The sequence below is a fragment of the Vipera ursinii genome (assembly GCF_947247035.1).
Source record: "Vipera ursinii genome assembly, chromosome: 2".
In the NCBI taxonomy this organism is placed as follows: domain Eukaryota; kingdom Metazoa; phylum Chordata; class Lepidosauria; order Squamata; family Viperidae; genus Vipera; species Vipera ursinii.
The window spans coordinates 134,249,072-134,276,950 of NC_139513.1; the positions used below are offsets into that span (position 1 = coordinate 134,249,072).

At 39.5% G+C, this 27,879-nt stretch overlaps 1 protein-coding gene across 4 annotated transcripts in view; it reads right to left on the bottom strand.

The window, feature by feature from the left end:
• The window catches only part of CEP112 (centrosomal protein 112), a gene marked incomplete at its 3' end in the record, with an annotated part of 302,148 nt that overhangs the window by 130,460 nt on the left and 143,809 nt on the right, over nt 1-27,879 (bottom strand). For all 4 annotated transcript variants that reach the window (XM_083355444.1, XM_083355442.1, XM_083355443.1 and 1 more), the window contains one exon: nt 3,857-4,087. In XM_083355444.1, the coding sequence (XP_083211570.1) occupies nt 3,857-4,087 (231 nt within the window). The remainder of the gene's footprint in view (nt 1-3,856; nt 4,088-27,879) is intronic.

The following is a 27,879-nucleotide window of genomic DNA, read 5'->3' on the forward strand; positions in this document are numbered from 1 at the left end:
CTTCTACTGTGGGTACACTGGCACACATTAAAAATGAAATTCTGTTGCTTGCTTTCAAAAGTGTACACATACATAACAAACATATAGATAAGCTATATGCCTATATATGTATATACTACACCCTTACATATAAATATTAATCACTTTCCATCTTGAATACATAGCGGAAAGAGGAAGCTTGAGAGTTCACAAGGTTGATACTCTATGGAACAAAACTGTGATTGAATCTAAATGTTCTGCTTTGGATATCACGAAGCCTCCTCCCTCTCAGAAGTTAACAAGGAAAACAGGTCGTGAAGACAATACTGTGGATCCTGCTCAAGCAACGCTAATGTGCTAAGTCCTGGATGGAAGGGAGGGAACTGCCAATAATCTTTTCAGCCATCCTCACCACTCTCTGCACCCCCTTCCTGTCTGAAGCAGTCATGCTTCCAAACCAGACTGTGATGCAATATGACAGGATGCTCTTGATCATCCCTTATAGAAAGTGGTCAGGACAGGGGAAGGAAGATGTGCTTTTTTCACGTGACGCAGAAAATGCAGGCACTGCTGTGTCTGCTTCACCAATTGCAACGTTTAAAACTAGGCTGCTTTTCTTACACCAGTTCACCAAACCCTCTACCTCCTTGCGGTAAGCAACCTCATTGTCATCTTGAATAACGCCCACTACTGTTGTATCCATCTACATACTTCACAATATGGTTGGTGGCAAACCTTGCACAACAGTCATGGGTCAACAGGGTGAACAACAGCAGACATAGGACACAGCCCTGCGGAGAACCTGTGCTCAAGTAAATGGTGTTAGAGACGTTAGTCCTAACTCGCGCATACTGGGGCCTGTCAATAAAAAAAATATCAAGAATCCTGTTGCACAATGGAGTATTAAAGCCTAAAAAGCCCAGTTTGTCTATTAGATGCTGAGGAATGATTGGTTAAATGCCGAACTGAAGTCAACAAACAGCGGTTGCACTTGAGTATTTCTTTCCTCTAAGTGCTCCAGCTCAGATGGAGAACAGAAGAAATAGCATCCTCTATAGAGTGATTTGGATGGTAAGCAAACTGAAACAAGTCAAATGCTGAAGGGAGGCTAATTTTTATAACCGAACAAAGAAAAATAAAGGTAGTAAAAAAGAGATAGGCAAGAAAGTATTTCCCTTCTGAGGTATGTCAACACTATTCTGAGATATGTCAAGACTGAACTTCAATATTCAAGTTCCTATACAAGAACACAACTTTGTAATATCTGATTCTGGGCCACACTCTCTGATTATTCATTTGAACCAAAACACGCAAATTCAATTTACTGCAATCATGACAAGAGAAAATGCTGGGCAGAAGTGGAATAAAAGTCAGACTAAATAGGAATGCACATTATGTCAGGCCCCAAAGTAATGTATCCTCAGTTATTTTAACTTTGTAGCTTTCTTTGTTGCCTGCCATTCTGTTGGGAGAGGGAGCTTTTGGGGATGCTTTGCACTCTCCGCTTTGTTGCCTTGTTTCCCTCCCCGCCCCAGGGGATGAAATGTCTCACCTTTATCTGAGAGATGGTTTGTGCTTGGAGCCAGAAGAATTGAAAGTGAGAGAGACCTTGAAGAGCCCACCGAAAAGACCCGGTTACCAAAACACAATGCCATCTGTGGATTGGCTGGGATTCAAATGAACACTGGGACACTGGGGAGGGGGGTCGAGAAGTATTGAATGCTACTTTTAATATATCGCTTTGCAGGTTTTTCTCTCAGATCTCGCCTTGATTCCCTGCTGTCACTAGCCCCTAATAAAAGTTTCCTTTTGAGACAATGCTTATTTCAAGAGTTCTACTTTCTTGGGTGGCTTAGCTGAGGTAGGTCCTTACACTTTATTGATAGTGTCTCTGGTACCCTGTTAATAATAAGTGAATACATTGTTAATAAGTCCTTGTGATTTATTTAATAAATTTATTATATTTATATCCTCCCACTCTCACTCCCCAAAATGACTCTGAGCAGCTTAAAATATAGTAAAAATAGAGATATCAAAAGAATGAAAACATAAAAACAGATTAAAATTGCAAGATTACATACAGACTAAAAACAATGGGGTCAGAGTGGAGCAGAGGTGGTGCATTCTCTATCACTGCACTAATCACCTACAGCCTACAATTTCTCCAACTCCTATCAAGGATTCAAAACAGAAAAATCATATCACTTTCAGTTTACTCTTGCAAAACAGGAAGTTTTTTTAATTTCTCTTAATCTTCACTCTAGTGCAGGAGTGTCTAGATTAGAAGACCCTTAAATAACTTGGAAAGGCAAAGTCAGAATTAACTATATGAGAAAACCTGCAGAGTGCATCCACAACCCAGTATCATCATAAATTCTTATAGACTGTCACGTACTTCCCTCTTTATTACACTGTTAGCAGATATGCCTACATTTAATATATTAATTACACTTTGATAATAGGGAAGGGAAGAAAAAAGTTTTATGGATACTACATAAAAGGAAATACAAAGGGGGAAAAACAGGAATAATTGATAAATGCATTACTTACAAACCCTTTAACAAGTAGGACACTTTAAATAAATTTGATTCCAGTTCAGATGGTGGGAAAGCCCAGGCCCTAACTGTATACTCATACATTTATTTGGCCCAAGTTCCTAATCTTAGTTTTTCAATTGCATGCTGGGAAACTGCACTCCATAAAATGTTTTTATGTGTTTGATAAGTGTCCCTTCCGTCACATTACAAATTACATCGCTATGCCAGCCTTTAGAAGGGCATTTGGTTCTGTAGTCAAGGCTTTGGAGGACACAGTTTGTATTCAGTTCTGGGGCCAGAGGTTAGACACCACTGGGGTATATCTCAATTTCCAATAAACTACGCTCTTTAAATTTTGGAACTGTGGCTTGAGTTAACTGGGCCCAAATGACTGCTTTGAGAATGGTTCTCATTATTTGTTTGATTACATAGAATTAAAGAATTCCTGACTCCAACTGATTCTGGGTACTTTACATAAGAAAAAGCCAGAACAATAAAACAAAGACACAGATGATATACATCCAGAAAGCAACCCAGAGGGTAGAATAAAATCACCAACCATGTTGTCCTTGAGGCCTAAGAGAACAGCCAAGTTTTCCGTGTCCTTGGGAACATCCTCAGGATGGGAGCCATATGGATCTCTGGGGAAGATTGCTCCAGAGACCAGATGCAACAACAAGGGAGGCATGCCTCCAAAGTTCCAACAGATGACGTTAGTTGAGGGGATATAAACTGCCTCCATGCTACCAGATCTTATCAGAGAGATAGAAACAACTGGAGATACAAGGTCCCACAAATATCCAGTCTCTATGCCATGTTTAAATAATCAGGCCCTATATATCCAGAAGCCAACTGGCAACTACCACAGCTCATACAGTAGTGGTATCACATAGGCATTCTGTGGCATTAATGGCCATGCTGCCACATTCTGGAGTTGAGATATTTTTGCTTCAGTTTTGAGGAGGTGCAATGAAGTGCCTTACTGAATCGCCTCTCTTTGCCTCTATGACAATCAAAACTGGGGCATTTCAAACAATATTTTTCTTCAGCAAAAGCAACAGTTGCACAGATGCTCCACTTATCCAGAGAAGTGACGTGGCTACTCTGTTGTTTTGAGATTAACTCTTTGTGTTATAATTTTGATTTGAAAGCACACTTTGCTAGAGGCTTCAATAAAGAACCGCTCCAACATCTATAGTGCTGGTTTATGAGCATTGTGCAGGCTGAAGATAATAACATACTATTTGCACTTCCCAAACTTACTCCAACGCTGATTTAGTTTCACATTAATTGTAATATCTCTGAATTGCAATATCTTAATCAGATATTTTGAGTCTTACCTTTTCCAACGCCATCTCCTTTTCTGCAGTATTAGTCTTCTTTAGATCCAGAATCATTTTTTCTGACTCAGTTTTCTGTTTGTTCATGGCAGTCTCATGATCTCTAGCGGCTCTTTGTTTTTCTTCTTCCCGAAGAAGACTAAGTTCTACCAACTGCTGTTTTCTTTGAGTATTCACCTGAATCAGCTCTTCCCTCAGAGTATGGATCTGGGCTTCCATGTCACAGATGATCTTTAAAATAACAATACCACCAATCAACAAGAACAAATATTTTGGCTTAATTTTTATACACCCCACCCCCCACCCCGAAAGTCTGCATCGGTTAGAACAGAAAAGCTGCCATATCAAAAGTAGAAAAATGCTTTCTCAAATTATTGACATTTTATAGTGAGCCTTATAAGTAAGCCTCCAGTGAGAATACATGGTGAAGTATCCCTGAAGGAGCAGGAATAGCACTGTTGTAGAGATCAGCAGTCAGACAGTGAATTCTGGCCAGCGCAGCCTCTCTGGAAAAAGGAGAGATTGTGAGATTGCCCATTTGTAACCAGGACAGCAGAAACTGAGTTTTTTGTGGTTGGCTCATAAGTTGAGCAGCTGGAAGTTGAGAGATTTCAATCAAGCTCAAAGTCATAATGCAACCTATGAACACAAAAAATTCAAACAAGCTTCATTTCTTGAACACTTTTGGTTGTCACTAGTTTAGATAGAGATTTTCTCAACCTAACATGAACCTGACTGTAATGCTGTCTGTAACTATGGAGATACTGAATGGGACGTTAACTAACAAGGGAGTGCCATTGAAGACAAAAATATTAAGGGCACAGGAAGACAAAGTAGAAGACCGTCTTTTGTTAAGGACCTGGAAGTACTCATCTCTAATGATTTATGTTGTAAAGTTCATTGTAACAGCATTGCTAAAAAAAAAAAGCCCTAAAAGTTGTGAATTTAATTCTATGAAGTTTTTTCCCCCTGGAAATATTATATGGCTCATTAGAGCTTACAAAACATACACTAGGCTAGGCCAATCCTAGAATACTGTTCAGCTGTCTGGAATCCTTACCGCATATTGGACATTAATACAATCGAGCGAGTTCAGAAGTACTTTACACAAAAGGTCTTACAGTTTTCTATCCATAATAGAATACCTAATGCTACTAGGCTTGAAATGCTTGATAGTTTAGAACTGTGATGCTTGCGGTCAGACTTAGGTACTGCATACAAAATTGTACATAATAATGTTATACTTGTAAATTATTTTTTTAGCATTCATTGTAATGTAATGGATGCAAACAACCATTTTAAACTTAATGTAAACCACTCTAAACTCAATTATAAAAAAGTTAATCTTTGTAACAGAATTCTCAAAGCCTGGAATATCTTACCTGATTCAATTGTCTCAGTCACTAAACTTCACAATTTTAATTCTAACTTAACATCTGTGGACCTCACTCCATATTTAAGAGGTCCCAAAGGATGTATGTGTAAGTGCACTGGTGTTGCCTAATGTCCCTGTCATATTTCAATTTTCTTATTTTCTTTGTTTGAATTTGTAATTTTTGTTTTACCAATATATTTTTTTAAAAAAATAAATAAAGGGGGAAGCTTGCCTTACCACCAGAAAAGCAGCAAAAGTAGTAGAAGGGAGGAGAGGATTGCTAGAGTAATCTGCGGAGAGAGGAATTATACCAGATTTGCTTCAGAACATGTTGAGCAATTGGCCAGTAAATTAGCTGTATCAACTGATATTAAATTGACAGCTTTTTTTAAAAAAAATGGCTGAAAAAAAGCTTGGTAAAACAAGTGCCTGTAAGTTTCATATAAAACTAATGAATAGTGGAAACTTTCCAAAGTAAGACAAAGTTATAGACAAGAGAGTTGAAAAAAGAATTAGATCTGGCTCTATTGGAATTAAGAGTGAAAGAATTATGTTTTGAGATTTAGAGCAATTTCAGAGGATTGCAGTGAAGATATTAGAGAAACCTTTAGCAACTTTGGAGGAGAGGATGAGATGAGATAGAAATAGATAAACTATATAGAATAAATACAAGATTTGTGACAATAAGAACTGTTCCAACCAATGTTTAGGTGCACTTGTATCTTGTATCAGTCAGAAAAGAGATCAACTTTTGCAGTACCATTTTAATACAAAACTGAAGACTGGGATTTATATTTGTGTAAAATAGGGAAGTCATAAAATGATGTATCCACACAAGCATAGAAACACACATGTATTATTAAACAAATTAATAAATAATCATTTTTTATCTGGAAATAAATAATCAAAGTAGTAAGAGATGCTATATTCCCATACATTTGGGAATTAATATCAGCCATATCTAGACTAATTTGTTTTCATTTAAATAAAAAATAAAACATGGCAGGCAGAAGATTCTTTAGTGTCTCAACAATTTCATAAAGTTTTAAGAAAATGTTTTTAAAGTAAAATATGTATGATACAGAATAGAAAAAGAAAACTGTGGATTTAGCTTAATATGTTTGTTGCTGTATCTTTTGTAATCACGAAATGTGAATCAGTTCCATCATTATCTTTGAACATGATTTTCAGAGGTTGGAAGATATAAAATGTAATTATAAACATTTTTTTTAAAATTTAGCTTACAAATACAATTGATAGTTTGTGTTGAAACTTCCATTTATATGTCTTTCAACTTTTGAAACCTATTTTTAGAAGTATCTACTATAAAAAGATGTTATGCTGCTGACCAATACTCTATTAATATAACATTTTGTGAGTTTAAAGAATCAAGATTGACAGATACAAATTATGTCAATATTCAGGTATCTGTTTATCTAACTATTGTAAACTTCTTCAAAGTGCATCCTCAAGGTGTAAGACCACTGTTTTTATATGAGACACTGTATTGTACTGTATGTTACATAGAGATATTAATCAGTAGAAATCCCTGTATTTACATATATAAGAACACTACCATTTTATTTCCCTTTTATTCCACTCTAACTACATACCAGAATTGGCAAAGTATAAATTAGATAAAATACTTGGATTTAGACATAAGAATGACTGCTTAAAACAGATTCCTAATTAGTTCTAGAGTTCTACATTATATTTTATTTTTTCCCTTTCAAAGCTTAAATATGTTCAACCAATTTTTAAATTCTTGATAAATTAACAATTCTACACTGATTATTAAGGATCCAAAATGTTTATTTATGTTTCTGGCGAATCCCCAACGCTGCTGCACAGAATCTAGCCACCTGTGCCGTGATCACTGCCTGCTCATCCTTAAGCAGCCACTGGAGATAAATACTTTCCCAACGACCAGGATACCTATCACTTATGGGGAGGATATGTTTTTTTTCCTGAATAGCTCTATAGAAGGAACATCGAAGGAGTACGTGTCCAATGGTCTCCACCTCTCCTGAGCCACAGAAGCAGAGTCTTTCAGCCAATGGTGTCTTTTTATACTTGCCGTACAGGATGACCGATGGAAATGCACGGCACCGTGCAAGCGAGAATGCTTTCCGGTGGTTTACTGACTCCAACTAACTAAGATACCTGGCAGGTATAACCACGTATCTAATAGAGTCTGGAGCCAGAAACAGCGGAGCTATAGCTAAGTCCACTTGCCTCTCGATGTCCTCTACCCTTTGAAGCAAGGTTTGTTTTGCTTGGTTGTAGTTCAATTTGGGAATTGAGGCTGACAAGAAGCCTAGTCTGGCAAGGTTGGACTCAACTGCACTGATGATGTTACCTAGTTGGGGTAATTACATGTCTGAAAGAAAACAGCCAAGCTAAGAGAGCACCAAGGACCGCTCATTTCAACTCCGAGCTACAAATATTCTCTTTTAACAAATTAACAATTCTTTAAGCAATTTTCTTTTCAATCTCTGAATGCCTTTGCAATTTTAGGAGAGAAACACATCAATTAGGGAAGGTTTTCCTGATTATAATGCTTATAATGGAATAATTTCTGTAGTTAGTCATTTTGTTGCCAATATTAACTTTCAGGGTCAAACATTGCTTTATATAAATATCTTGATAATAGTTTGGGGGTTTTTAAAGGCCAGATTTTTTATTGTTCTATTTTTGTGACTCACGTTGTAAACAATTGTTTGATTAAAGATTTCATGTCAGTGTTTTAAAATGTTATGTGTGCATGTGTATGTATTTGTGTGCATGTATATATCTCTATACAAATTTTCTTTAATTAAAAACAACTTCCCTCTTAACAGATTCAATCAAATCTGAACAATTTTAAGGCCTACTTATTTCATTGGGACAATGATGATTGATTAAGACTGAAATATTCTGCATGGTATTGATATTATGTTCAATTACGGTTTCATGAACTTAGCATTTGGTTTTCTACAATGTGTGTTTACAGAGCTAAGGAAATGTTTACAAAAACATTTTAGAGAGGAACGCTATGTGTTGAAGGCCTCAGGCAGTATAAGCCTGTGAAGGAAACTCAAAGGACAAATGAGCTATACAACAAGAACCAAAACAACAAAGATGCTATGCAAAATTTACTGAAGTTTCTGGACAAATGCTGATTTGCAGAACTAGGCTGATTACTATAAAGAACAAGTAATTCAGTTCCAAGGATATGGTACAACTAGATTGTAAGCAACAAAGAATTTAATCTGTATGCAAATAGTGCAAACTTCATACCTGCAATAGGAAAGATCTTTTAGAAAGAGAGAAGCAAATCAGAAGCTTGTAAAACTCACTTATTCCAGAGAGCAAGAAGTATCCAGATTGGACTACTGCAATGTACTGTAAATGGGGCTGATCTTAAAGTTTCAGCTGCTGCAGGATATGATAGTGTTACCTATAGATCTTTTTCTGCGTGTGACACCACTGGTTTGCGAGTTACGTTACCTACTAGTACACTAGATGCAATTCAGTGTGCTGTAGTCATCTTTAGAGCCCTTTATAGCTTGGGGCTTGGTTATTTGAGGGGCTGTTTCTTCCCACTTGTTTCTACCCATCCCATCTACCTGACAGAAGGAACATACTTTAGAACCTGCTGGCTAGTGGGACTTAGGAGAAGAGTCTTTTTCTGTTTTATTTATTTATTGAACTTTTATGCTACCCATCACCTCAACAAAGTGACTCTGGGCAGCAGTCTTCCTTATGACACTTGTCCTTTGGAATATCATCCTTCCAGAGATTCAATTGGCAACGTTCATATTGGCCCCTCCATAAGACTTTGAAGACATGGCTGTTTCCTCAAATCTGGACAAAATGGGCATGGGATGGAGCTGAATGTTTGATTGTGGATTTATTCTCCACCTTCTCCTCTAGCTGCTATGGGTTTTGCATTTTTTTGTATCTGTTTTTTGCTGTTTTTAATATTGTTAGCCACCCAGAGTCATGTAGATGAGATGGATAGTCATATAAATCTACTACATAAATACATTTGTGTTAAACTGTATAGCTGTTAAACTGTATAGCCTAGTTTGTTTTAAAACACTAAAGCTCCAAATTCACCCATTATTCATTTCCAAATTCACTTATTAACCACTATTAGCCAAGAGTATCAATGAGATAAGAATTAGTGGAATACGTCACTGCATTTACACTTTTTTTCCATGAGCAAATTTGCTTAAGGCTGCTAACAGAGAAAGAGAAACTTAAAAATGTGCAGTGATTCTAAATGAGATTATGAGATACAGGAAGCGGCTTTTAACCTCAATCAATAGTGCTTTTTGTCAAAGCTGCTGTTTCCACATTGTTTATACTATCAGGGAGAAAAAAATAAGCAAATTTCTGTTGAAATAATAAATGAAAAATAATGTGTTAAGTATACAAGCACAGAGCCCCTTACATGATGGGCATAGCAAGATCAAAAGAAGTACATGCATATAATAAAAAATACATGTACTGTATATCATTACATTTAGATATTTTTTTTTATGAAGAACTGCAATAAATACAGAGTGTCTGTTTGCTTGTTCGCCCATCTTGCCAAGATGACTCCAGGCAACTGTTAATGATTGAGGTTCAAAATACCTGAAAAGGCCCTTGTCTGAGTGTTAAATCAGAATAAAAGTATTCTGGAAGACTGAGAAGAGGCAGCTAATTACTAGGATATAGATTCCCATTGGTACAGCATCCCAGTGCTGTAATCCTCTTCCAAAATTAATTTATCTCTTGCTTTTAGTACCATTTATATGCTAAATGAAGACATCTTAATTCTCAAGGCCCTTTAGAGTTTAAGTAATTATAACATTATTATGAAATGTATGACTGCTATCTGTTTTGTGGTTGTCTTTGAAGCTGTTCATTTTTTTAAAAAAAAATTATTGGATCCCTTCACATGGAGATTGGAAAATTGTGGGTAACCAGGGCTTTTTTTCTCATAGAAAGCTCAGAACGGCATTCCAGCACCTTTTTTTTGTAAAAAAACCAAAAACCAAAAACCTTTTGCACAAGCTCTGCTGCTATTGGCTTTCAAAAGCCTATTGCAGTGGTAGGCAATTTTGGCTCTTTTATGACTCGTGGACTTCCACGAGTCATAAAAGAGCCAAAATTGCCTACCACTGCAATAGGCTTAAGAAAGCCAATAGGAATTGCTGCTGAGGCAAATGTTGCACAGGTAAGTTGCAGCGAAGGCAGGAACTTTGTACTCCTCCCTTCTCCCCAACTACACCACCTCAACTAGGTAAGTAAGATATTATTTGCAAATAGGATATCCAAGTATGACTCAAGGAAATTTTCCCTGCATGGAGGGAGTAGTGGTTTGTTTCACTTTGTTTTACTTTTCAAATTACTGTAGGGAAGAAATGATGATTAGAAAAAGGCAGGGAGTTATTTTTATTAGGAAGAATTCATTTATCCCATGCTAGATCTTTGGGAGCTTAGTACCACCAGCATAGAACATTTGCTTTTCTGAAACCTCATTCAAATTCAATTCCTGATAGGGGCATTTGAAAAAAAAAGTTATTTATTAAATTTATATGCTGACTATCTCACCAGGATGACTCTGAAGTCAACTGTGAATCCATGTACAGGGGGGCCATTAAGCCCAATTTTTCCACTTTATCAAAAAGGAGACTACTTTATCAAATCCCTTTAAATTAACTTCAGCCCTTACAATTGCTAGCAACCCTGGCTCTCTCAATTATTATAATGAGAGGCTATTGTATTGTGAAAAAAAGGAAAAATCTGTGTTGAATTGCTTTAATACACCATATTTAAAAGTTGATATCTCCAAAAAGAAAAACAAAAAACAAAAACCTCACAAAGAAAAATAATAGAAGGAAAAGTCCAAGAAACAGAAATGGTTCATCCAATGGAAAAGTGAATCATATATTAGCTCAGAAGAAATAAAGTTTTGGAAACAAAAACAACAAAGAACAACAAATTTGTTCCAGGTTCAAACAAGCCACGTTAAAAAAAAAGAAAGACACCAATTCAGCCCTAAATGTCAGCTAACGTTATGTGTCAGGAAGTGTTCCCAAAACCACATTAAGTCCATGCATACATCTTCCATATTCTTTGTACATTTCAATTAAGAATCTCATCTCTTTCTCTCTCTCACTCACTCACTTTCCCCATAATATCTTATATTTTGAAAATGCTGGAACCATTCATGGCCACACATACATGCACATACATGTAGTTGTGGATGTGTATGCACTTCTGTGTATTAAGCCTGATAACAACTCTGGCAAGAAATGTTGAAGCTTCTCTTCCAATTATATACCGTAATCAATTTACACTGCTTTATCAACCCTGCTATATCATATTATATCAGCTCAATTACAATTCCAACTTTTTATAAAAAATAATCAACGTTTTCACTTTTTCTGAACAAGCATACCTCTACAAGCATAAAGAAGTCAATGTCAGCTAGATAAAGTTAGTTGTCTAATGCATTAAAATGAAAAGAGGAATGGATGTTCTAGAGGATAGGCTGTCAGATGTTTATACAGATGTATATTCTTAGAGATAGCACATAGACAGAGATCACAGAAGAAAGCATGATCTAGTTGCTTCTAAACGCTTCCAAATGCCATTTGCTCATTCACTCACTCACTGCCCCATCGCTTCTAAATGCTTCCAAACGCCACTTGCTCGCTCGCTCACTTACTGCGTTTAGAAGCGACGGGGCAGTAAGTGAACAAGTGTCGTGGCCGGAGGCCATCAGCTGTTTGGCGCCGGAGACGCTGGGCGGCCCAACACAGCGCTCCATAGCCGGGACATCTTCAGGTGGTTTCAGGGATGGTGCAGGAGGCCGTCAACTGTTTGTTTATTTATTTATTTATTTATTTATTTATTTATTTATTTATTTATTTATTTATTTATTTGATTTTATATACTGCCCTATTCCCGAAGGACTCAGGGCGATTTACAGGGCGAGTTAGAACAATACAAATAAGTACACTTTAAAATAGAATTAAATAAGACTAGCCCACAATTAAACAAATTAAAATTAAATTAAAATTAAATTAAAATTAAATTAAAATTAAATTAAAATTAAATTAAAATTAAATTAAAATTAAATTAAAATTAAATTAAAATTAAATTAAAATTAAATTAAAATTAAATTAAAATTAAATTAAAATTAAATTAAAATTAAATTAAAATTAAATTAAACCCCCCTCAGTCCAGGCCAGCAAGATCAAACAACCAAGTTTTAAGGTCCCGGCGAAACGAGCAAAGGTCTGGGGCAGTCCGAAGTTCTACCGGCAGTTCATTCCATAGGGCAGGCACGCCCACAGAGAATGCCCTCCCCCTTGGAACCATCCGTTGGCATTCCCTAACCAGCGGAACCCTAAGGAGGCCCTCCCTGTGGAAGCGCACAGGACGCTGGGAGGCTGATGCTGGCAGCAGGTGCTCCCTGAGATAATCTGGACCCATGCCACTTAGGGCTTTATAGGTCATCACCAGCACCTTGAATCACACCCGGAGAATTGGAAGCCAATGCAGCTCGCGGAGAAGAGGTGTTACATGAGAGTATCGGGAAACTCCCATTACGACTCACGCAGCTGCATTTTGCACCAGCTGAAGCCTCCGAGTGGTCCTCAAGGGTAGCCCCATGTAGAGAGCGTTGCAGTAGTCTAACCGAGAGGTAATGAGCACGAGTGACTGTGCATAGGGCATCTCGGTCCAAATAGGGTCGCAACTGGCGCACCAGGCAAATCTGGGCAAAAGCCCCCCTGATCACAGTTAATATATGATCTTCCAAACTGAGCCGTGAATCCAGGAGAATGCCCAAGTTACGAGCCCGGGGGGGGGGGTAGCACCTTATCCCCCATCGTTAATGATGGAAAAAAATGATTCACCTGAGATGCCAGTATGTACAGCCACACAGTCCTGGCAGGATTGAGTCGAAGCGTGTTTCTTCCCATCCAAACCTGAACCTGAACATAACAGCTGCTTGTGATAGCCCATGCGGACATTTTAGCATATGGTTCATTTATATTATTCTAATGCGGAGTTATACGCCCTCAGGAGGGCTCCTGCCTCCTGGATATGACCTGTCGCCCTTTGTTCTATCTCCCTTGAGGACGGGCCCAACTGTTGGGACCCTGAGAGGTGGTTGGGCATGGATAGGGGCCATTGGTTGAAATGGATTAAAAAGCCCCTTCATGGATTACTGCCTTGTCGTGGCGAAGGGGCTTGTGTAATTCAATGAAGCTATGAGCTATGCCGTGCAGGGCCACCCAAGACGGAAAGGTCATAGCAGAGAGTTCTGACAAAACGTGATCCACTGGAGAAGGAAATGGCAAACCACTCCAGTATCTTTGCCATGAAAATCCTATGGACATTACCAAAAGGCAAAACAATATGACGCTGGAAGATGAGCCCCTCAGGTCGGAAGGCGTCCAATATGCTACTGGGGAAGAGCAGAGGGCTAGTACTAGTAGCGCCAGAAAGAATGAAGCGACTGGGCCAAAGTCGAAAGGACGCTCAGCTGTGGATATGTCTGGTGGTGAAAGGAAAGTCCGATGCTGTAAAGATTTTTTCTCCATAGGAACCTGGAATGTAAGATCCATGAATCAAGGAAAGCTGGACGTGGTCAAACAAGAGATGACAAGACTAAACATCGACATCTTAGGTATCAGCGAACTAAAATGGACAGGAATGGGTGAATTTAATTCAGATGACCATCAGGTATACTACTGCGGGCAAGAATCCCTCAGAAGAAATGGAGTAGCCTTCATAGTCAATAAAAAAGTAGGAAAAGCTATACTGGGATACAATCCTCAAAATGACAGAATGATCTCAGTTCGAATCCAAGGCAAACCATTGAATATCACAGTAGTCCAAGTCTATGCCCCACCCACCGGTGCTAAAGAGGATGAAATTGACCGGTTCTATGAAGCCCTACAGCACCTTATAGAACTAACACCAAAAAATGATGTCCTTATCATCATGGGGGATTGGAATGCTAAAGTAGGAAGCCAAAAGATAACTGGAATAACAGGCAAGTTTGGCCTTGGAATACAAAATGAAGCAGGGCACAGGCTGATAGATTTTTGTCAAGAGAATATGATGGTCATAGCAAACACTTTTTTCCAACAACCCAAGAGACGGCTTTACATATGGACATCACTAGATGGTCAACACAGAAATCAGATTGACTATATGCTCTGCGGCCAAAGATGGAGAAGCTCTATACAGTCAGTAAAAACAAGACCAGGAGCTGACTGTGGCTCAGACCATGAGCTTCTTGTTGCAAAGTTTAGGCTTAAATTAAAGAAAGTAGGGAAAAGCGCTAGGCCAGTCAGGTATGAATTAAATCATATCCCTGTTCAATATACAGTAGAGGTGACAAATAGATTTAAGGAATTAGATCTGATAGACAGAGTGCCTGAAGAACTATGGACAGAGGTTCGCAACATTGTACAACAGGTAGCAACCAAAACCATCCCAAAGAAAAAGAAATGCAAGAAAGCAAAATGGCTGTATGAGGAAGCTTTGCAAATAGCTGAGGAAAGGAGGGAAGCGAAAGGCAAGGGAGAAAAAGAAAGATATGCCCAATTAAATGCAGAATTCCAAAGAATAGCTAGAAGAGATAAGAATGCCTTCTTAAATGAACAATGCAAAGAAATAGAAGAAAATAATAGAATAGGGAGGACCAGAGATCTTTTCAAGAAAATTGGAGAGATGAAAGGAACGTTTCATGCAAAAATGGGCATGATAAAGGACCAAGCTTGTAAGCCGCCCTGAGTCTTCGGAGAAGGGCGGGATATAAATGGAAGTAAAAAAAAAAAATGGCAGGGACCTAACAAAGGCAGAACAGATTAAGAAGAGGTGGCAAAATTACACAGAAGAACTATACAAGAATGAGCTTAACGTCCCTGATAATCACAATGAGGTGGTCACTGACCTCGAGCCAGACATCCTAGAATGTGAAGTGAAGTGGGCCTTAGAAAAGCTGAGCAACAACAAAGCTAGTGGAGGTGACAGTATTCCAGCTGAGCTATTCAAAATCTTAAAAGACGATGCAGTAAAAGTGCTACACTTAATTTGCCAGCAAATTTGGAAAACTCAACAGTGGCCACAGGATTGGAAAAGATCAGTTTACATTCCAATTCCAAAGAAAGGCAGTGCCAAAGAATGTTCAAACTATCGCACCATTGCACTCATTTCACATGCTAGTAAAGTTATGCTTAAAATCCTACAAGCTAGACTCCAGCAGTATGTGGATCGAGAACTACCAGAAGTACAGGCAGGATTTCGAAGAGGCAGAGGAACTAGAGATCAAATTGCTAACATACGCTGGATCATGGAAAAAGCTAGAGAGTTCCAGAAAAACATCTACTTCTGCTTCATTGACTATGCTAAAGCCTTTGATTGTGTGGATCACAACAAACTGTGGCAAGTCCTTAAAGAGATGGGCATACCAGACCATCTTATTTGTCTCTTGAGAAACCTATATGCGGGCCAAGAAGCAACAGTGAGAACTGGACACGGAACCACTGATTGGTTCAAAATTGGGAAAGGAGTCCGGCAAGGCTGTATACTGTCGCCTTGCCTATTTAACTTATATGCAGAGCACATCATGAGAAAGGCAGGGCTAGATGAATCAAAAGTTGGAATTAAGATTGCTGGAAGAAACATCAACAACCTAAGATATGCAGATGATACCACTCTAATGGCAGAAAGTGAAGAGGAACTAAAGAGCCTCTTGTTGCGAGTGAAGAAGGAGAGTGCAAAACTTGGGTTGAAACTAAACATTAAGAAAACTAAGATCATGGCATCTGGCCCTCTCAATTCCTGGCAAATAGATGGGGAAGAAATGGAGGTAGTGACAGATTTTATTTTCCTGGGCTCCAAGATCACTGCAGATGGGGACTGTAGCCAAGAAATTAAAAGACGCTTGCTCCTTGGAAGGAAAGCCATGGCAAATCTAGACAGCACACTAAAAAGCAGAGACATCACCCTGTCAACAAAAGTGCGTATAGTCAAGGCTATGGTCTTCCCAGTTGCAATGTATGGCAGTGAAAGCTGGACCATAAGAAAGGCTGAGCGCCAAAGAATTGAAGCCTTTGAACTGTGGTGCTGGAGAAGACTCCTGCGAGTCCCTTGGACTGCAAGGCGATCAAACCGGTCAGTCCTAGAGGAGATCAATCCTGACTGCTCTTTAGAAGGCCAGATCCTGAAGCTAAAACTCAAATACTTTGGCCACCTAATGAGAAGGAAGGACTCACTGGAGAAGAGCCTAATGCTGGGAAAGATTGAGGGCAATAGAAGAAGGGGACGACAGAGAATGAGGTGGCTGGATGGAGTCACTGAAGCAGTAGGCGTAAATGGACTCCAGAAGATGGTAGAGGACAGGAAGGCCTGGAGGAACATTGTCCATAGGTTCGCGATGGGTCGGACACGACTTTGCAACTAACAACAACAACAATTGTTGTGATTCAGGGTCAGCCTGTGGATTCGGCAGTTGGGTCGGACGATTCAGAGGAGGAGGAGGAGGGGGGTGTTGGAGAGATTGCTGAGGGGGTTGGAGAGCTTGCTGATGAGAGCCCTCAGCCAGGCCCCTCTCACCTGGTCACGACGCAGACCCAGCTGTGTGAGCCTGACAGCGTGGATGAAGATGACCCACAGCTGGCCCTGTTCAAGGACGCCCGACACAGGAGGCAGTCAATCAGGAGTAAACAGAGGAAGGCAATGGGGCACCTCGGAAGGAGGCAGAGAGAAGCCACGCCCTGAACTGTATAAAAGGGGAATGTGTGGGAGGGCTGGTTTGCTGAAGGCAACCGCTTGAATAGCTCCTGTTTCATGGTTCGTGTCTTGTTCTGTTTGCTTTTGTGTCCATAAATTTGGCAGGCTTAGTTCCAGCCTCTTGCCTTCTTGTAAAAGGGGTTGTCCCTGCCATTTCTGTAGGGCTGGTAGCAGGCTGGTACAGAACACTAATATCTTTTTTAGCTGGTTGTTTTAGGGGGTTGGGGAGGGGGGAAAAGGGCAGAGTTGGGAGGGATAAGGGTTTTTTATCAACGGTCAGTCCAGGCCGGAGATGGTTTCCGGTGAGACGGGGATGGGGTTCAGCTGTTCAGTGCAGGAGACCGCTGCCACTAGGAACACAGCTCTGGGTCAGGGTTCGTAGCAGCTCTGGGTGGGGGCTCAGCATGGGCTGCGGCATGGCAACTGCAGGGAGGGAAATCCCCACGGCGACTGTGGGGAGAGGAATCCCCGTGGCCTGTGGCTCCAAGCCACTGGGGCAGGGGTGCAAAGGACGGGCGGCGATGCCGTAGCAAGAGGGGTTCTTACAGACACCGACATCGCTCCCAGTGACAAACACCTTCTTTTTTTTTAAGAAAAAAAGCACTGTGAGTAACCAACATGGTTTTACCCCTGAGCTTGTTACCTATTCACTCCTCAGATATTCTAAAATATTGTCTTCAAAACCTGTAATACTTGGGACTAGATAGGGAATTTTAAAGTCAGATGCGAAATCAGTGTGATTTTATACTGGCTAAAGGAGTAATGGAAAGCAGAAATCTTGGAGGAAGGATGGATGGATGGATGGAAAGATAGATAAATACAGACAGCTCTCACATATACATACAAAAAAAGAGAGAGAGTCACTGACGGGCAAGGTGGGTGGCATGTAAGTTTAATAATAAATAAAATAAATAAACACTTATATAGATTTAGATGCATTTGTATGAAGTCTAAATATATCTACTCATTGATGGTGCACAGACTGAACCCACTGCCAAATAACAAGCTAAAATATGTAACTGCAGAATAAGGAAAATTTTTATTTTTATTTATTTACTAAATTTATTGCCACCCATCTCAGGGTTTGAGGCTATAACATATTATAAAGTAACAAGTTACATTTTTAAAGAGAAGGCTTCAGATAGCCTTATAATGTATGAAATTAAAGCTCATACAAAGGCAGCTACCATGGGGGAAAAAGAGTCATTTTCTCTACTACATTTGATAAAAAATAGAATTCATTAGATCTGCCAGAAATATAAACGACACTTACTACTATGCATTTTATTATAAGTATATGTTAAGATAATGTTTATCCAAATGAAAACAACACTAAAACATAATCTAGACTAATTTAGAAAAGAATGCTATATCCACAAGTATCAGGTAGTGCTAGTATTAATTAATCCATTATTCTTGCCTCCTCACTTCATTTTCTCTGAATTTCAGGTTGGGAAATTGTTTGTGCCTTTTACTGAACCAGCTTGGCTTAGAGTAACTCATCCCGCAATGACATGTATACTGAATACAAATCAGACAGCACAGCTTTAAACGTGTGTTGTAGTTCTCATTTCCAATTCAAGAACTGTACTATAGTCATAAGCTTCTAGTGGATAAAAGAAAATCAGCACTCTGTATATTAGTTAATGCCACATTTGCAAGTCCTAAGGAGATCTGTGCTTTAAAAAAAAAAGAAACATGTATAATTTCTTCTGAAAAATACAGAGAGAGAGAGAGAAAGAGAGAGAGATGCACAGAGAGATAGATACATGAATAGCTTTGTACTGCTCAACTGATAGAAGCAATGCTTGCACTGGGATTAAACCTTTTCATCATAAAGCCTCATCTGATTTGGACTCCAAGTCCATCAAACCTTTTCCTTTTAAAATCCCACCTTTGATTCAACATCAATTTATTCAAACCACAGCTGGGTGGCGGAAAACGAAAGAACAGCATCATTTAAACCAACCATATTTTCAACTTAAAACAAGGAGTATAATTTTAAAAATTGGCATAAAAGAATGGAAATGGGATAATATTTTTAATGGTAGTTGAAAGGCTGACAGATGTCAATGTCTTTGAAGATGTCAATACAGTGAGCAAGAAGTTGCCATTAAATAATTTGCCAGAGAGGTGAAGCTTTTTAATGACTGAAAAAGCCCTTCCAGACACATCCTTCTGTTTTTAATTTGTCAGATTTCTCTGTGTTTTCTGAACAATGACAAGTAACTATAACTGCATAGTAAACATATTTTTATAGCATGTTAATGTACAACTTATTTTATACTCTTACACAGCTAGATAAGTATAAGGAAGCTTTACCAGAGAGCCCACACCATTTAGATTCCTTGCAGTCTTATTCAGTATAATAGGATTGACCAATTACTATCTATCTATCTATCTATCTATCTATCTATCTATCTATCTATCTATCTATCTATCATCTATCTATCTATCTATCTATCTATCTATCTATCTATCTATCTATCTATCTATCTCCATACACACACACACACACACACACACACACACACAATTTTGGTTGTTTGTTTAAATGGTACAATTAGCTAAACACAATCTGCCAATGTCTATTAAAGGTCAGACATATTTACAACTTTTTGAATGCTCATTAAAGGAGATTGTTGATAATTAGCTGATGACCAATATGTCCAAACAATTCTTTATTAAGTAGAGTAGGACAGGGGGAGGCAGGAGAAGAGTGTCCACATCTGGAAAAACAATTATCAAAACTATAGTTCCTGACCTACATGACAAATAAATGTTAACTCCAAAACACACATTCATATTTCCACAACTTGCTTACTGACAAGCATTTATTACCAGGACACTTCTCCCCATACTCACGTGCTAATTAATAAAAATCAGCCAAATATCCCTTAAGAGGAAGGTCTATTTACACAGAATCCTTCCTTTATGAAACAACTCTAAAGGACAAAGTGACCAACATAATCAATCATACCTCCCATAGTCCTACTCTGTAAAGAAAGGCAGAAAAGAGGCACAGGGCATTTCCCTCTTCCCTTTTCAAACATTTCAGCTTTTATTTCTTCAACTCAAAGTCAACCCAAATATGTCACAAAGAACCAAAAACCTCTCTATTTTAACATCTGTATGCCATCTTTAACCAAAGTTCTCTCTCAAGGAACAAATGACCAGGCTCAAATTATCCTCCTTTGGAGCCATTATGTGAAGACCTAGTTCTCTGGATAAGATTTTAATGCTGGGAAAAGGCTGAAGGAATATAAAAGGGCAAATCAGAAGCAAGATGGATTGCATGTGTGCACCACTGGAAACCCTGAAGGACTGGGTTGAGGACAAATCATCACGGATAAAGTCTATTTATGTGGTTGCTAAGGGTTGATACCGACCTGATGGCATATAATGAATCAATTAATCAGAGAATAATTCAATAACAAAAGATACATGAACACATACACGCACACACAATAGGAGAAGCAGCAGGTATGACAGTAAAACTATATTTAAAATTAACATATTATTACATTAAAAACTTAATTAAATTTAAAAAAATTGAGGCCTTTGAACTGTGGTGCTGGAGAAGACTCTTGCGAGTACCTTGGACTGCAAGGCGTTCAAACCGGTCAGTCCTAGAGGAGATCAATCCTGACTGCTCTTTAGAAGGCCAGATCCTGAAGTTGAAACTCAAATACTTTGGCCACGTAATGAGTAGGAAGGACTCACTGGAGAAGAGCCTAATTCTGGGAAAGATTGAGGGCAAGAGAAGAAAGGGACGACAGAGAATGAGGTGGCTGGATGGAGTCACTGAAGCAGTAGGTGTGAGCTTAAATGGACTCCAGAAGATGGTAGAGGACAGGAAGGCCTGGAGGAACGTTGTCCATAGGGTTGCGATGGGTCAGACACGACTTCACAACTAACAACAACAACATTAAAAACTAACAATAAAATGGCTCACAGAGGGACAGTTTTTAATTGCCTTTGGTTATAGTTACAGACAGCTTGAATATATTGCACTGTTACTCAAATTGTTGTTGTTAGCTGCGGTCGTGTTACTCAAATTAGATGCAGCAAATTAAGTCTTTCATTAATTATATTTTCCATGGTATCAGTTAAGACTGAGTAGTCCTTCAACACCTTCATGACCAGAGTAATGTGCCATTCATTTTGGTCTTGGACTTCTCAGCCTATTTATTGATTATTCAGATGCTCCTGCCTATCTCTTTCTTAACAAGGCAGACGCTTCTCACCGTCTTGAGGGCGGTGCTTGTACAATCCAGTCCAGAGTTTCCTTTCTAGGTGATTTCCTCCTCTGCACATTTTCCTCTCAGGGCTGCTACAGGCCAAACCATACTTTTTTAATGAGGAACTTTTGGTCTTTGAAGCCTTTTAGTATCGGCCCAATCTACTTCAAGGTAACAAAACCTGATGTAAGTTCAAACAGATCAAAAGATTTTGGTAGGATGGTTTCTCATAAAATTATACCATGTCAGTTGAGCACATTTCCCCCTTATGTTAGCTTTTAAATCTCTTACATGTCAAGCTTGCAGGCTAAGCAGGCAGATACTTAATTGCGCAAGTCAGGATTTTTCATATCTTAAAAATCTCCCCCGACTTTTTTTCCCCTCTGAAAATTCTGGGGGCCCCCTACTCTGATATATATCCCAGAGGATGCCTCCTGAACACTTCTAGATACACTGTATCTTAAATAAAGTCAAGGACTCAGCTTGAGTAGATAAAATTCCTTATTGCAGATATAAGCAAGTTGAGCTGCAATGAAGCTTGACTTTTCTGAAGGAGAGAGGGAGGGAGGGAGAATAGAATAGGAATAATAGAAGAATAGAATAATAACTTGTCACTTTGAATGTACACTAATCACCATACATTAAAATGAAATTTCATTGCATTCAGCACTCAAAGGGTCACCACCTCTGGTATACACTACATAAATATGACAAAAATAAATAGAGAGAGAGAAAAATACCCCAACATTTAAATCCTAGATTTCTTTTTCCTATCCTCTTGTTTTGATGCCTGCTTGCAATTAATTAGGAGATATTTTAAGTTACCATAGCTTAACCAATCAGACCCACAATTTGCAATACGTTTTCAGAAAGCTGTCTTACTGCCTTGTTTAGTGACTATCTGAAGTTACAACATTATAATCCCTCCCCCCCCCGCACAGCTTTGCTTCCAATTCTTGCAGTTACAACCACTGCAGCAGCCCCAAATTCCTGGGGATTATACTGCATCCCAGCAGTTTTGTGTGCTCCCCAACAGGCTTGTGTCAGAGTTCATGCAGAACACAGAAGTAAAATCACGTCACACTCACTTGATGTCTGTGCGAGACGTGTGTCATACTTGATGTTTCACCTAATGACCAAATGGGAAGTGATGTCATAAGTCCCTAATGGTCACATGATTTTCTGTTTAATTTCAGGCCCCACAGGTCTACCATCCATGATTGCTACCAAATGCCTCGCAGCTTCCCCCCATTCTAGAAACCTGGAGGCCAGGAGGTACCTCCTTAAAGATCAACTAGAGCAGGGGTCAGCCACCCATGGCTCCGGAGCGGCATGTGGCTCTTTCATCCCTCTACTGCGGCTCTCTGTTTTTTTTAAAAAAATACATAGCATAAAGGTAAAAAAGGATATATGCAGTGTTATCTTCATTTTAGATGTCCAAAGGGTCTTGTGGCTCCTGGTGTTTTCTTTTCTGTGGGAAATGGGTCCAAATGGCTCTTTGAGTGTTTAAGGTTGCCGACCCCTGAACTAGACCATGCTAAGACGTCCTACAAAAGCTCTGATGATCGTCCTAATCAGAGATGTCCCCTTCATTACTACTGATTATATCAGACTTTTTATCAAATTCCCCCAGACATATGTTGAATACCACATTTACTGGACCAATGTGATAGCAGAAATCAACTTTACAATTATTCATCTGCAGCTTCTAACCACACTGAAAATATATTCCCTTTTTTAAACCATTCCTTCCTAGTCATGAAGCACAGTTCATCCCTCCTCCATACTTCTAGCCTCTCACCCTCCATCTTGGAGGTGGGGAATTGACGAGAGACCATATTTTGAACTCACAAAGCAGGAAGGACAGACTTAAAAGATTTGATTCACTGAACTATTCAGACACAGAATCTTCTTGGGAGGCAAGCTATGATGGTCATGAACTTTAGCAATACTCTCAGAAATGAAATCCAACTGGCTGGCCAAGTAAAAGTTGTGTCTCTAAAGAGTTCAGGGGGGAGGGGGATTAAATGGGAAAGTTGAGACAATGGCATAACTGAAGAAATATAAACAGTGCCTCATCTCAAACACAGGGAGAATTCGGAAATGGGTAAAATTCCTTACAAAGTAGTAGAAAGGGAAAATCTGTTCTATCTTGAATCAGAAACAGAGTGAAGAGATTTGATATGGCATGAAGGGGAATTTCTGACAAAGGTATGAAGATGGAAGGGGAACATGTATCTGACACTTCCAGACTCATGGAGATGGAGAAGGGTCAGTGTGAGCACTGAATTAGGAGCAACAGGGCACTTTGTGTACAAAGAACAACATGGCATCATTCTCGTCTGCCATCTATGTCATTTCATGTCCAGGACTTTGCTACTAAATCAAAGATGTGCTATCTTGTATAGTTTCAGGATACTGACTGACTGGGAAAGTTTAGAGGGAACCTGACTCTAAACTCTGGGCGTCTTATAAATAAAACACAGAGAACATGGTAATTGCAGTGAAATTATTGGTTGCACAAAGATGGAAGGATTCTGAATTATCCATAACAGAGTATTGGTTGATAAAGATGACAGAATTTACAGACTTGGCAAAATTGACTTGCTTGATTAGGGAAAAGCAGCAACTACATTTGTCAGTGTAGTTTATGGACTTTTTGATGAAAACAGAAAAAAATGAATTTGTGATTTATGGGTTTGACGATTAGGAAGTGAAGAATATGGAAATTACCCATGATACAGCCATAGAGAGGATAAAATATAAATGTATTTATTTGTAACGGCTGCAAAGTAAAGTAGAAACTACTTCTTTATATTATTTTTCTTTTCTATATTCTTATTTAACTTCTCACTTTTTTTACTTTTTCTTCTTTAAACTTGTATTATTTTTACTCTGTAAAAAATTCTTCAGTAAAAACTAATACTAAAAATCACAATAAAAATAAACACCCATGGATCTATTTCAATGAAGACTCAATCATGTAGGCCAGGGGTATCAAACTCGCAATGTCACGTGACGTGTCGCAATGTATTGCAACTTTTTTTCCATTGCCGGCAATGGGGTGGGTGTGATTTCGGCATGATACATCCGGCCTGCAGGCCGGCAGTTTGACAACCCTCATCTAGGCCAAAGGGTTGAATTATGGTAAGTGGACCAATCTTTGTTAATCTGTGTAATTGCATTGCTTATCAGAGCAACTTCATCAGTCAGAGCAAAATTAATTAACACCCATGCATCTAGATCAGACATGTCAAGCTCGCAACATCATGGGTGAGATCATCCGTGGCTTTGGGGTGAGGTATCACCAATATGCAGATGATACCCAGTTGTTTATCTCCACCCTGAGCCAACCCAGTGATGCCCTTGATGTGATGTCCCGGTGCCTGGAGGCGGTGCAGGTCTGGATGGAAAGGAACAGGCTCAGGCTTAGCCCCTCCAAGACCGAGTGGCTGTGGATACCAACATCTCGTATTGTCCAACAAGTTCCATCTCTTTTGATGGGGGGGAGGTATTGCCCCCCTCAGAAATGGCTCGCAACTTGGGTGTCCTCCTGGATTCACGGCTTAATTTGGAAGATCACCTAACGGCCGTGACCAGGGGGGTCTTCGCATAGGTTCGCCTAGTGCACCAGTTGTGCCCCTTTTTGCACTGGGATGCCCTATGCATGGTTACCCATGCCGTCACTTCTCGCCTGGATTACTGCAATGCTCTTTAAATGGGGCTGCCCTTGAAGAGCACCCGGAGGCTTCAACTGGTGCAAAATGCGGTCGTGCGGGTGCTTATGGGAGTATCTCGGTACTCCCATGTTACACCACTCCTCCGCGAGCTGCATTGGCTTCCGGTTGTCCTCCGAGTGCGATTCAAGGTGCTGGTAATAACCTTTAAAGCCCTACATGGATTAGGCCCAGGGTACTTGCGAGACCACCTGCTGCCATTGTCAACCTCCCATCGCCCAGTTCGCTCCCACAGAGTCGGCCTCCTCAGGGTGCCGTCAGCCAGGCAATGCTGGCTGGCGACCCCCAGGGGGAGAGCCTTTTCTGTGGGCAGTGGGAAGAGAGCTCTTCTTGGATAAACAGAATCTCAGGAAAGAGGGCTGTATCATAGAGTAGGGTTGGTGGTGATTCATTGGCAAACTTGTGGGAGGGAGAGATCATTGGCTTAAACAACATTTCTTGACTAATACATTCACATTAACTTTAAACAGCAAAAAAACCCTACAGTGCATACCTCATATTTGTCTTATACTATGTGAGAATTGTTTTGTATAGTTGGGCTATAAGATTACTCCTAACCATCTGACTACGTATTACTTACTATACATCTGCTGAGCAAGCAACAAGAGAAAATTGCTCCAGTTCTCATTATAACCTTTTCTGATATTCAGAAACACTAAAAGCCAAATGAAAATCAACAAAAGATGAATATAAAGTCCCAGATAGTGAGCCAATGTATACTTCAGCAACATGTTGCAAAATTAGGCCATACACTAAATAAATAAATAAACAGGTACTATAGGTAATCTTCAAATTACAGTCACAATTGCCTGGTATTTTGGTCATAAGTTGTTGTGTTCGTTAGGGGGGGTCAGCATATAACTTGACTTGCTTTTACAATCATTTTTTCTCTCTCAGAAAATGCAAAAAAGTCACAAATCAGTTATGTGATTGTGGGATGCTGCAATCAATCACAAATGCAAGCCAATTGCTAAGCTTCCAAAATGCAATCATGTGATCAGTGATTAATAACTGAAAGGGTTAATTCCCTCCCCCCTTTAAAAATACAGTATAATAATAATTTTGTCAGGGTTTAAGAATGATACCATACCATTTACATAATGTAAGGAGGGTTGACAGTGTGACAACCCACCATTTGGCATCCAATAATTCAAACAGCTACAAGGAGAATGTTCCATACGGTGGGCACCATGGCAAAGAAGGCTCAACTATTGGAAATCATCTAATTTAAGTCCCTAGCAGATGGACTTGTAGCATGCCTTCTCTGCAGATCTAATGGAACTAGCTGATGTAATTGGGGACAGGCAATCCCTCAGCTAATCCAATCCCATGCCATGAAGGACTTGAAACATTAAGGCCAATACCTTGAACTGAACCTAGAAGGAAGCTGGCAGTCAATGCAGCTCCTGGTGCAGAGATGTCACATGGGAGCCCCTATAACTGCCTGTAGAGCTGCAATTTGCATCAGTTCAATTTTCTGCATACTCTTCAAGGGCAGTCTCATTTAGAGCATTATAGTTGACTAGGCAACTGAGCATAAGTGAACCTTCTGATTTAGGAACAGGTATAACTGACGGATAACCCAAAGCAGTGCAAAGGTCCTCTTAGCCCCATCTGCCACCTGTTCTTCAAGCAAAAAGAAATTAGGAGGACCCCCAGATTGCGCACTAGGTCTACCTGGGACAGTGTCACCTCATTCAGCACTATCAAAGATAGGATAGTCCTAGAACCAATAAGCCTCCAAACCCAAAGCTATTCAGTCTTTCCAGGGTTTAACTAAAGGTTCTAGTTCCTCATCCAGATCCACACAACCTTCGGCACTGAGATAACCTGTTTACAGCTTTATTTAATATCTTTACTCCATGGCAATGGATGAGCTCACTAAGTGGCCTCATATAGGTATAAAAAAGAAAAGTAGAGAGCACAAATCCTGTGGCAGCCCACCTAGTAAAGGCAGAGGGCGGACCTCTCCTCTTCAATCACCACTGACTGGATTCATCCCTGGAGAAAGGAAGTGAACCAGCAAAACCAGCAACATGCTATCTACCCTCAATGCTCTGAGCTGAAGGGAAGGATACCATGGTCAATGGGAAAGCTGCCAAGAGGTCAAGTAGGACAAAGAGGGATGTACAATCCCCATTCCACCCTTCTAAGAGATCATCCAAAAGTCTGACCAATGCTGCTTCCATGCCATGTCCTGGTCTGAATCCTGATTGAAAAGGACGCACAGATAATCTACTTCCTCCAAGATTCCTCTGAAGTTGTTACTCAATACCTTGTCAACCATCTTCCCCAAAAGTGGATGTTAGATATTGGACAAAAATTGTCCAATATGATGGAGTCCAGTGTTGGCTTTTTGAGAAGACAAACCAAGACCTCTTTGAGGTAAAGCATAAAGGAACCACCCCCTCACTTAAAGATGAATTACCCACTACTAGAACCCACTCACACAACACCCCCTGCGCTACTTTAACAACCCAGGAAGGGCTTGGATTTAAAGAGCAAGTGGCTAAGCTCACAGTCCTAAGGACCTGTCCACTTCCTCAGGTTCAAACTGTCCTGGCAGATAACTTTTCCCCAGGCATCTCCTCTAGACTAGGAACTTAATTCATTAATTATATTAATCTAATCCAAATTAATCCAACTATGCTCAGTTGGTCTATTATGTAATGCTACAGATGATTTGTTAAGGGCTGAAAGTAGGAAATGATAGAAATAAGGTAAACCTGTTCAATATTTAAAATATTTCTGTTTCATTTGATATATTTGGAATTCTAGTTTGGAGCAAATGCAATTATCTATCCACTCTAAACCATCACTTCAAGGTACTAGAGGAAGAAGAAATTATTTTGAACCAGGAATGCCTAGTTTTTTCTA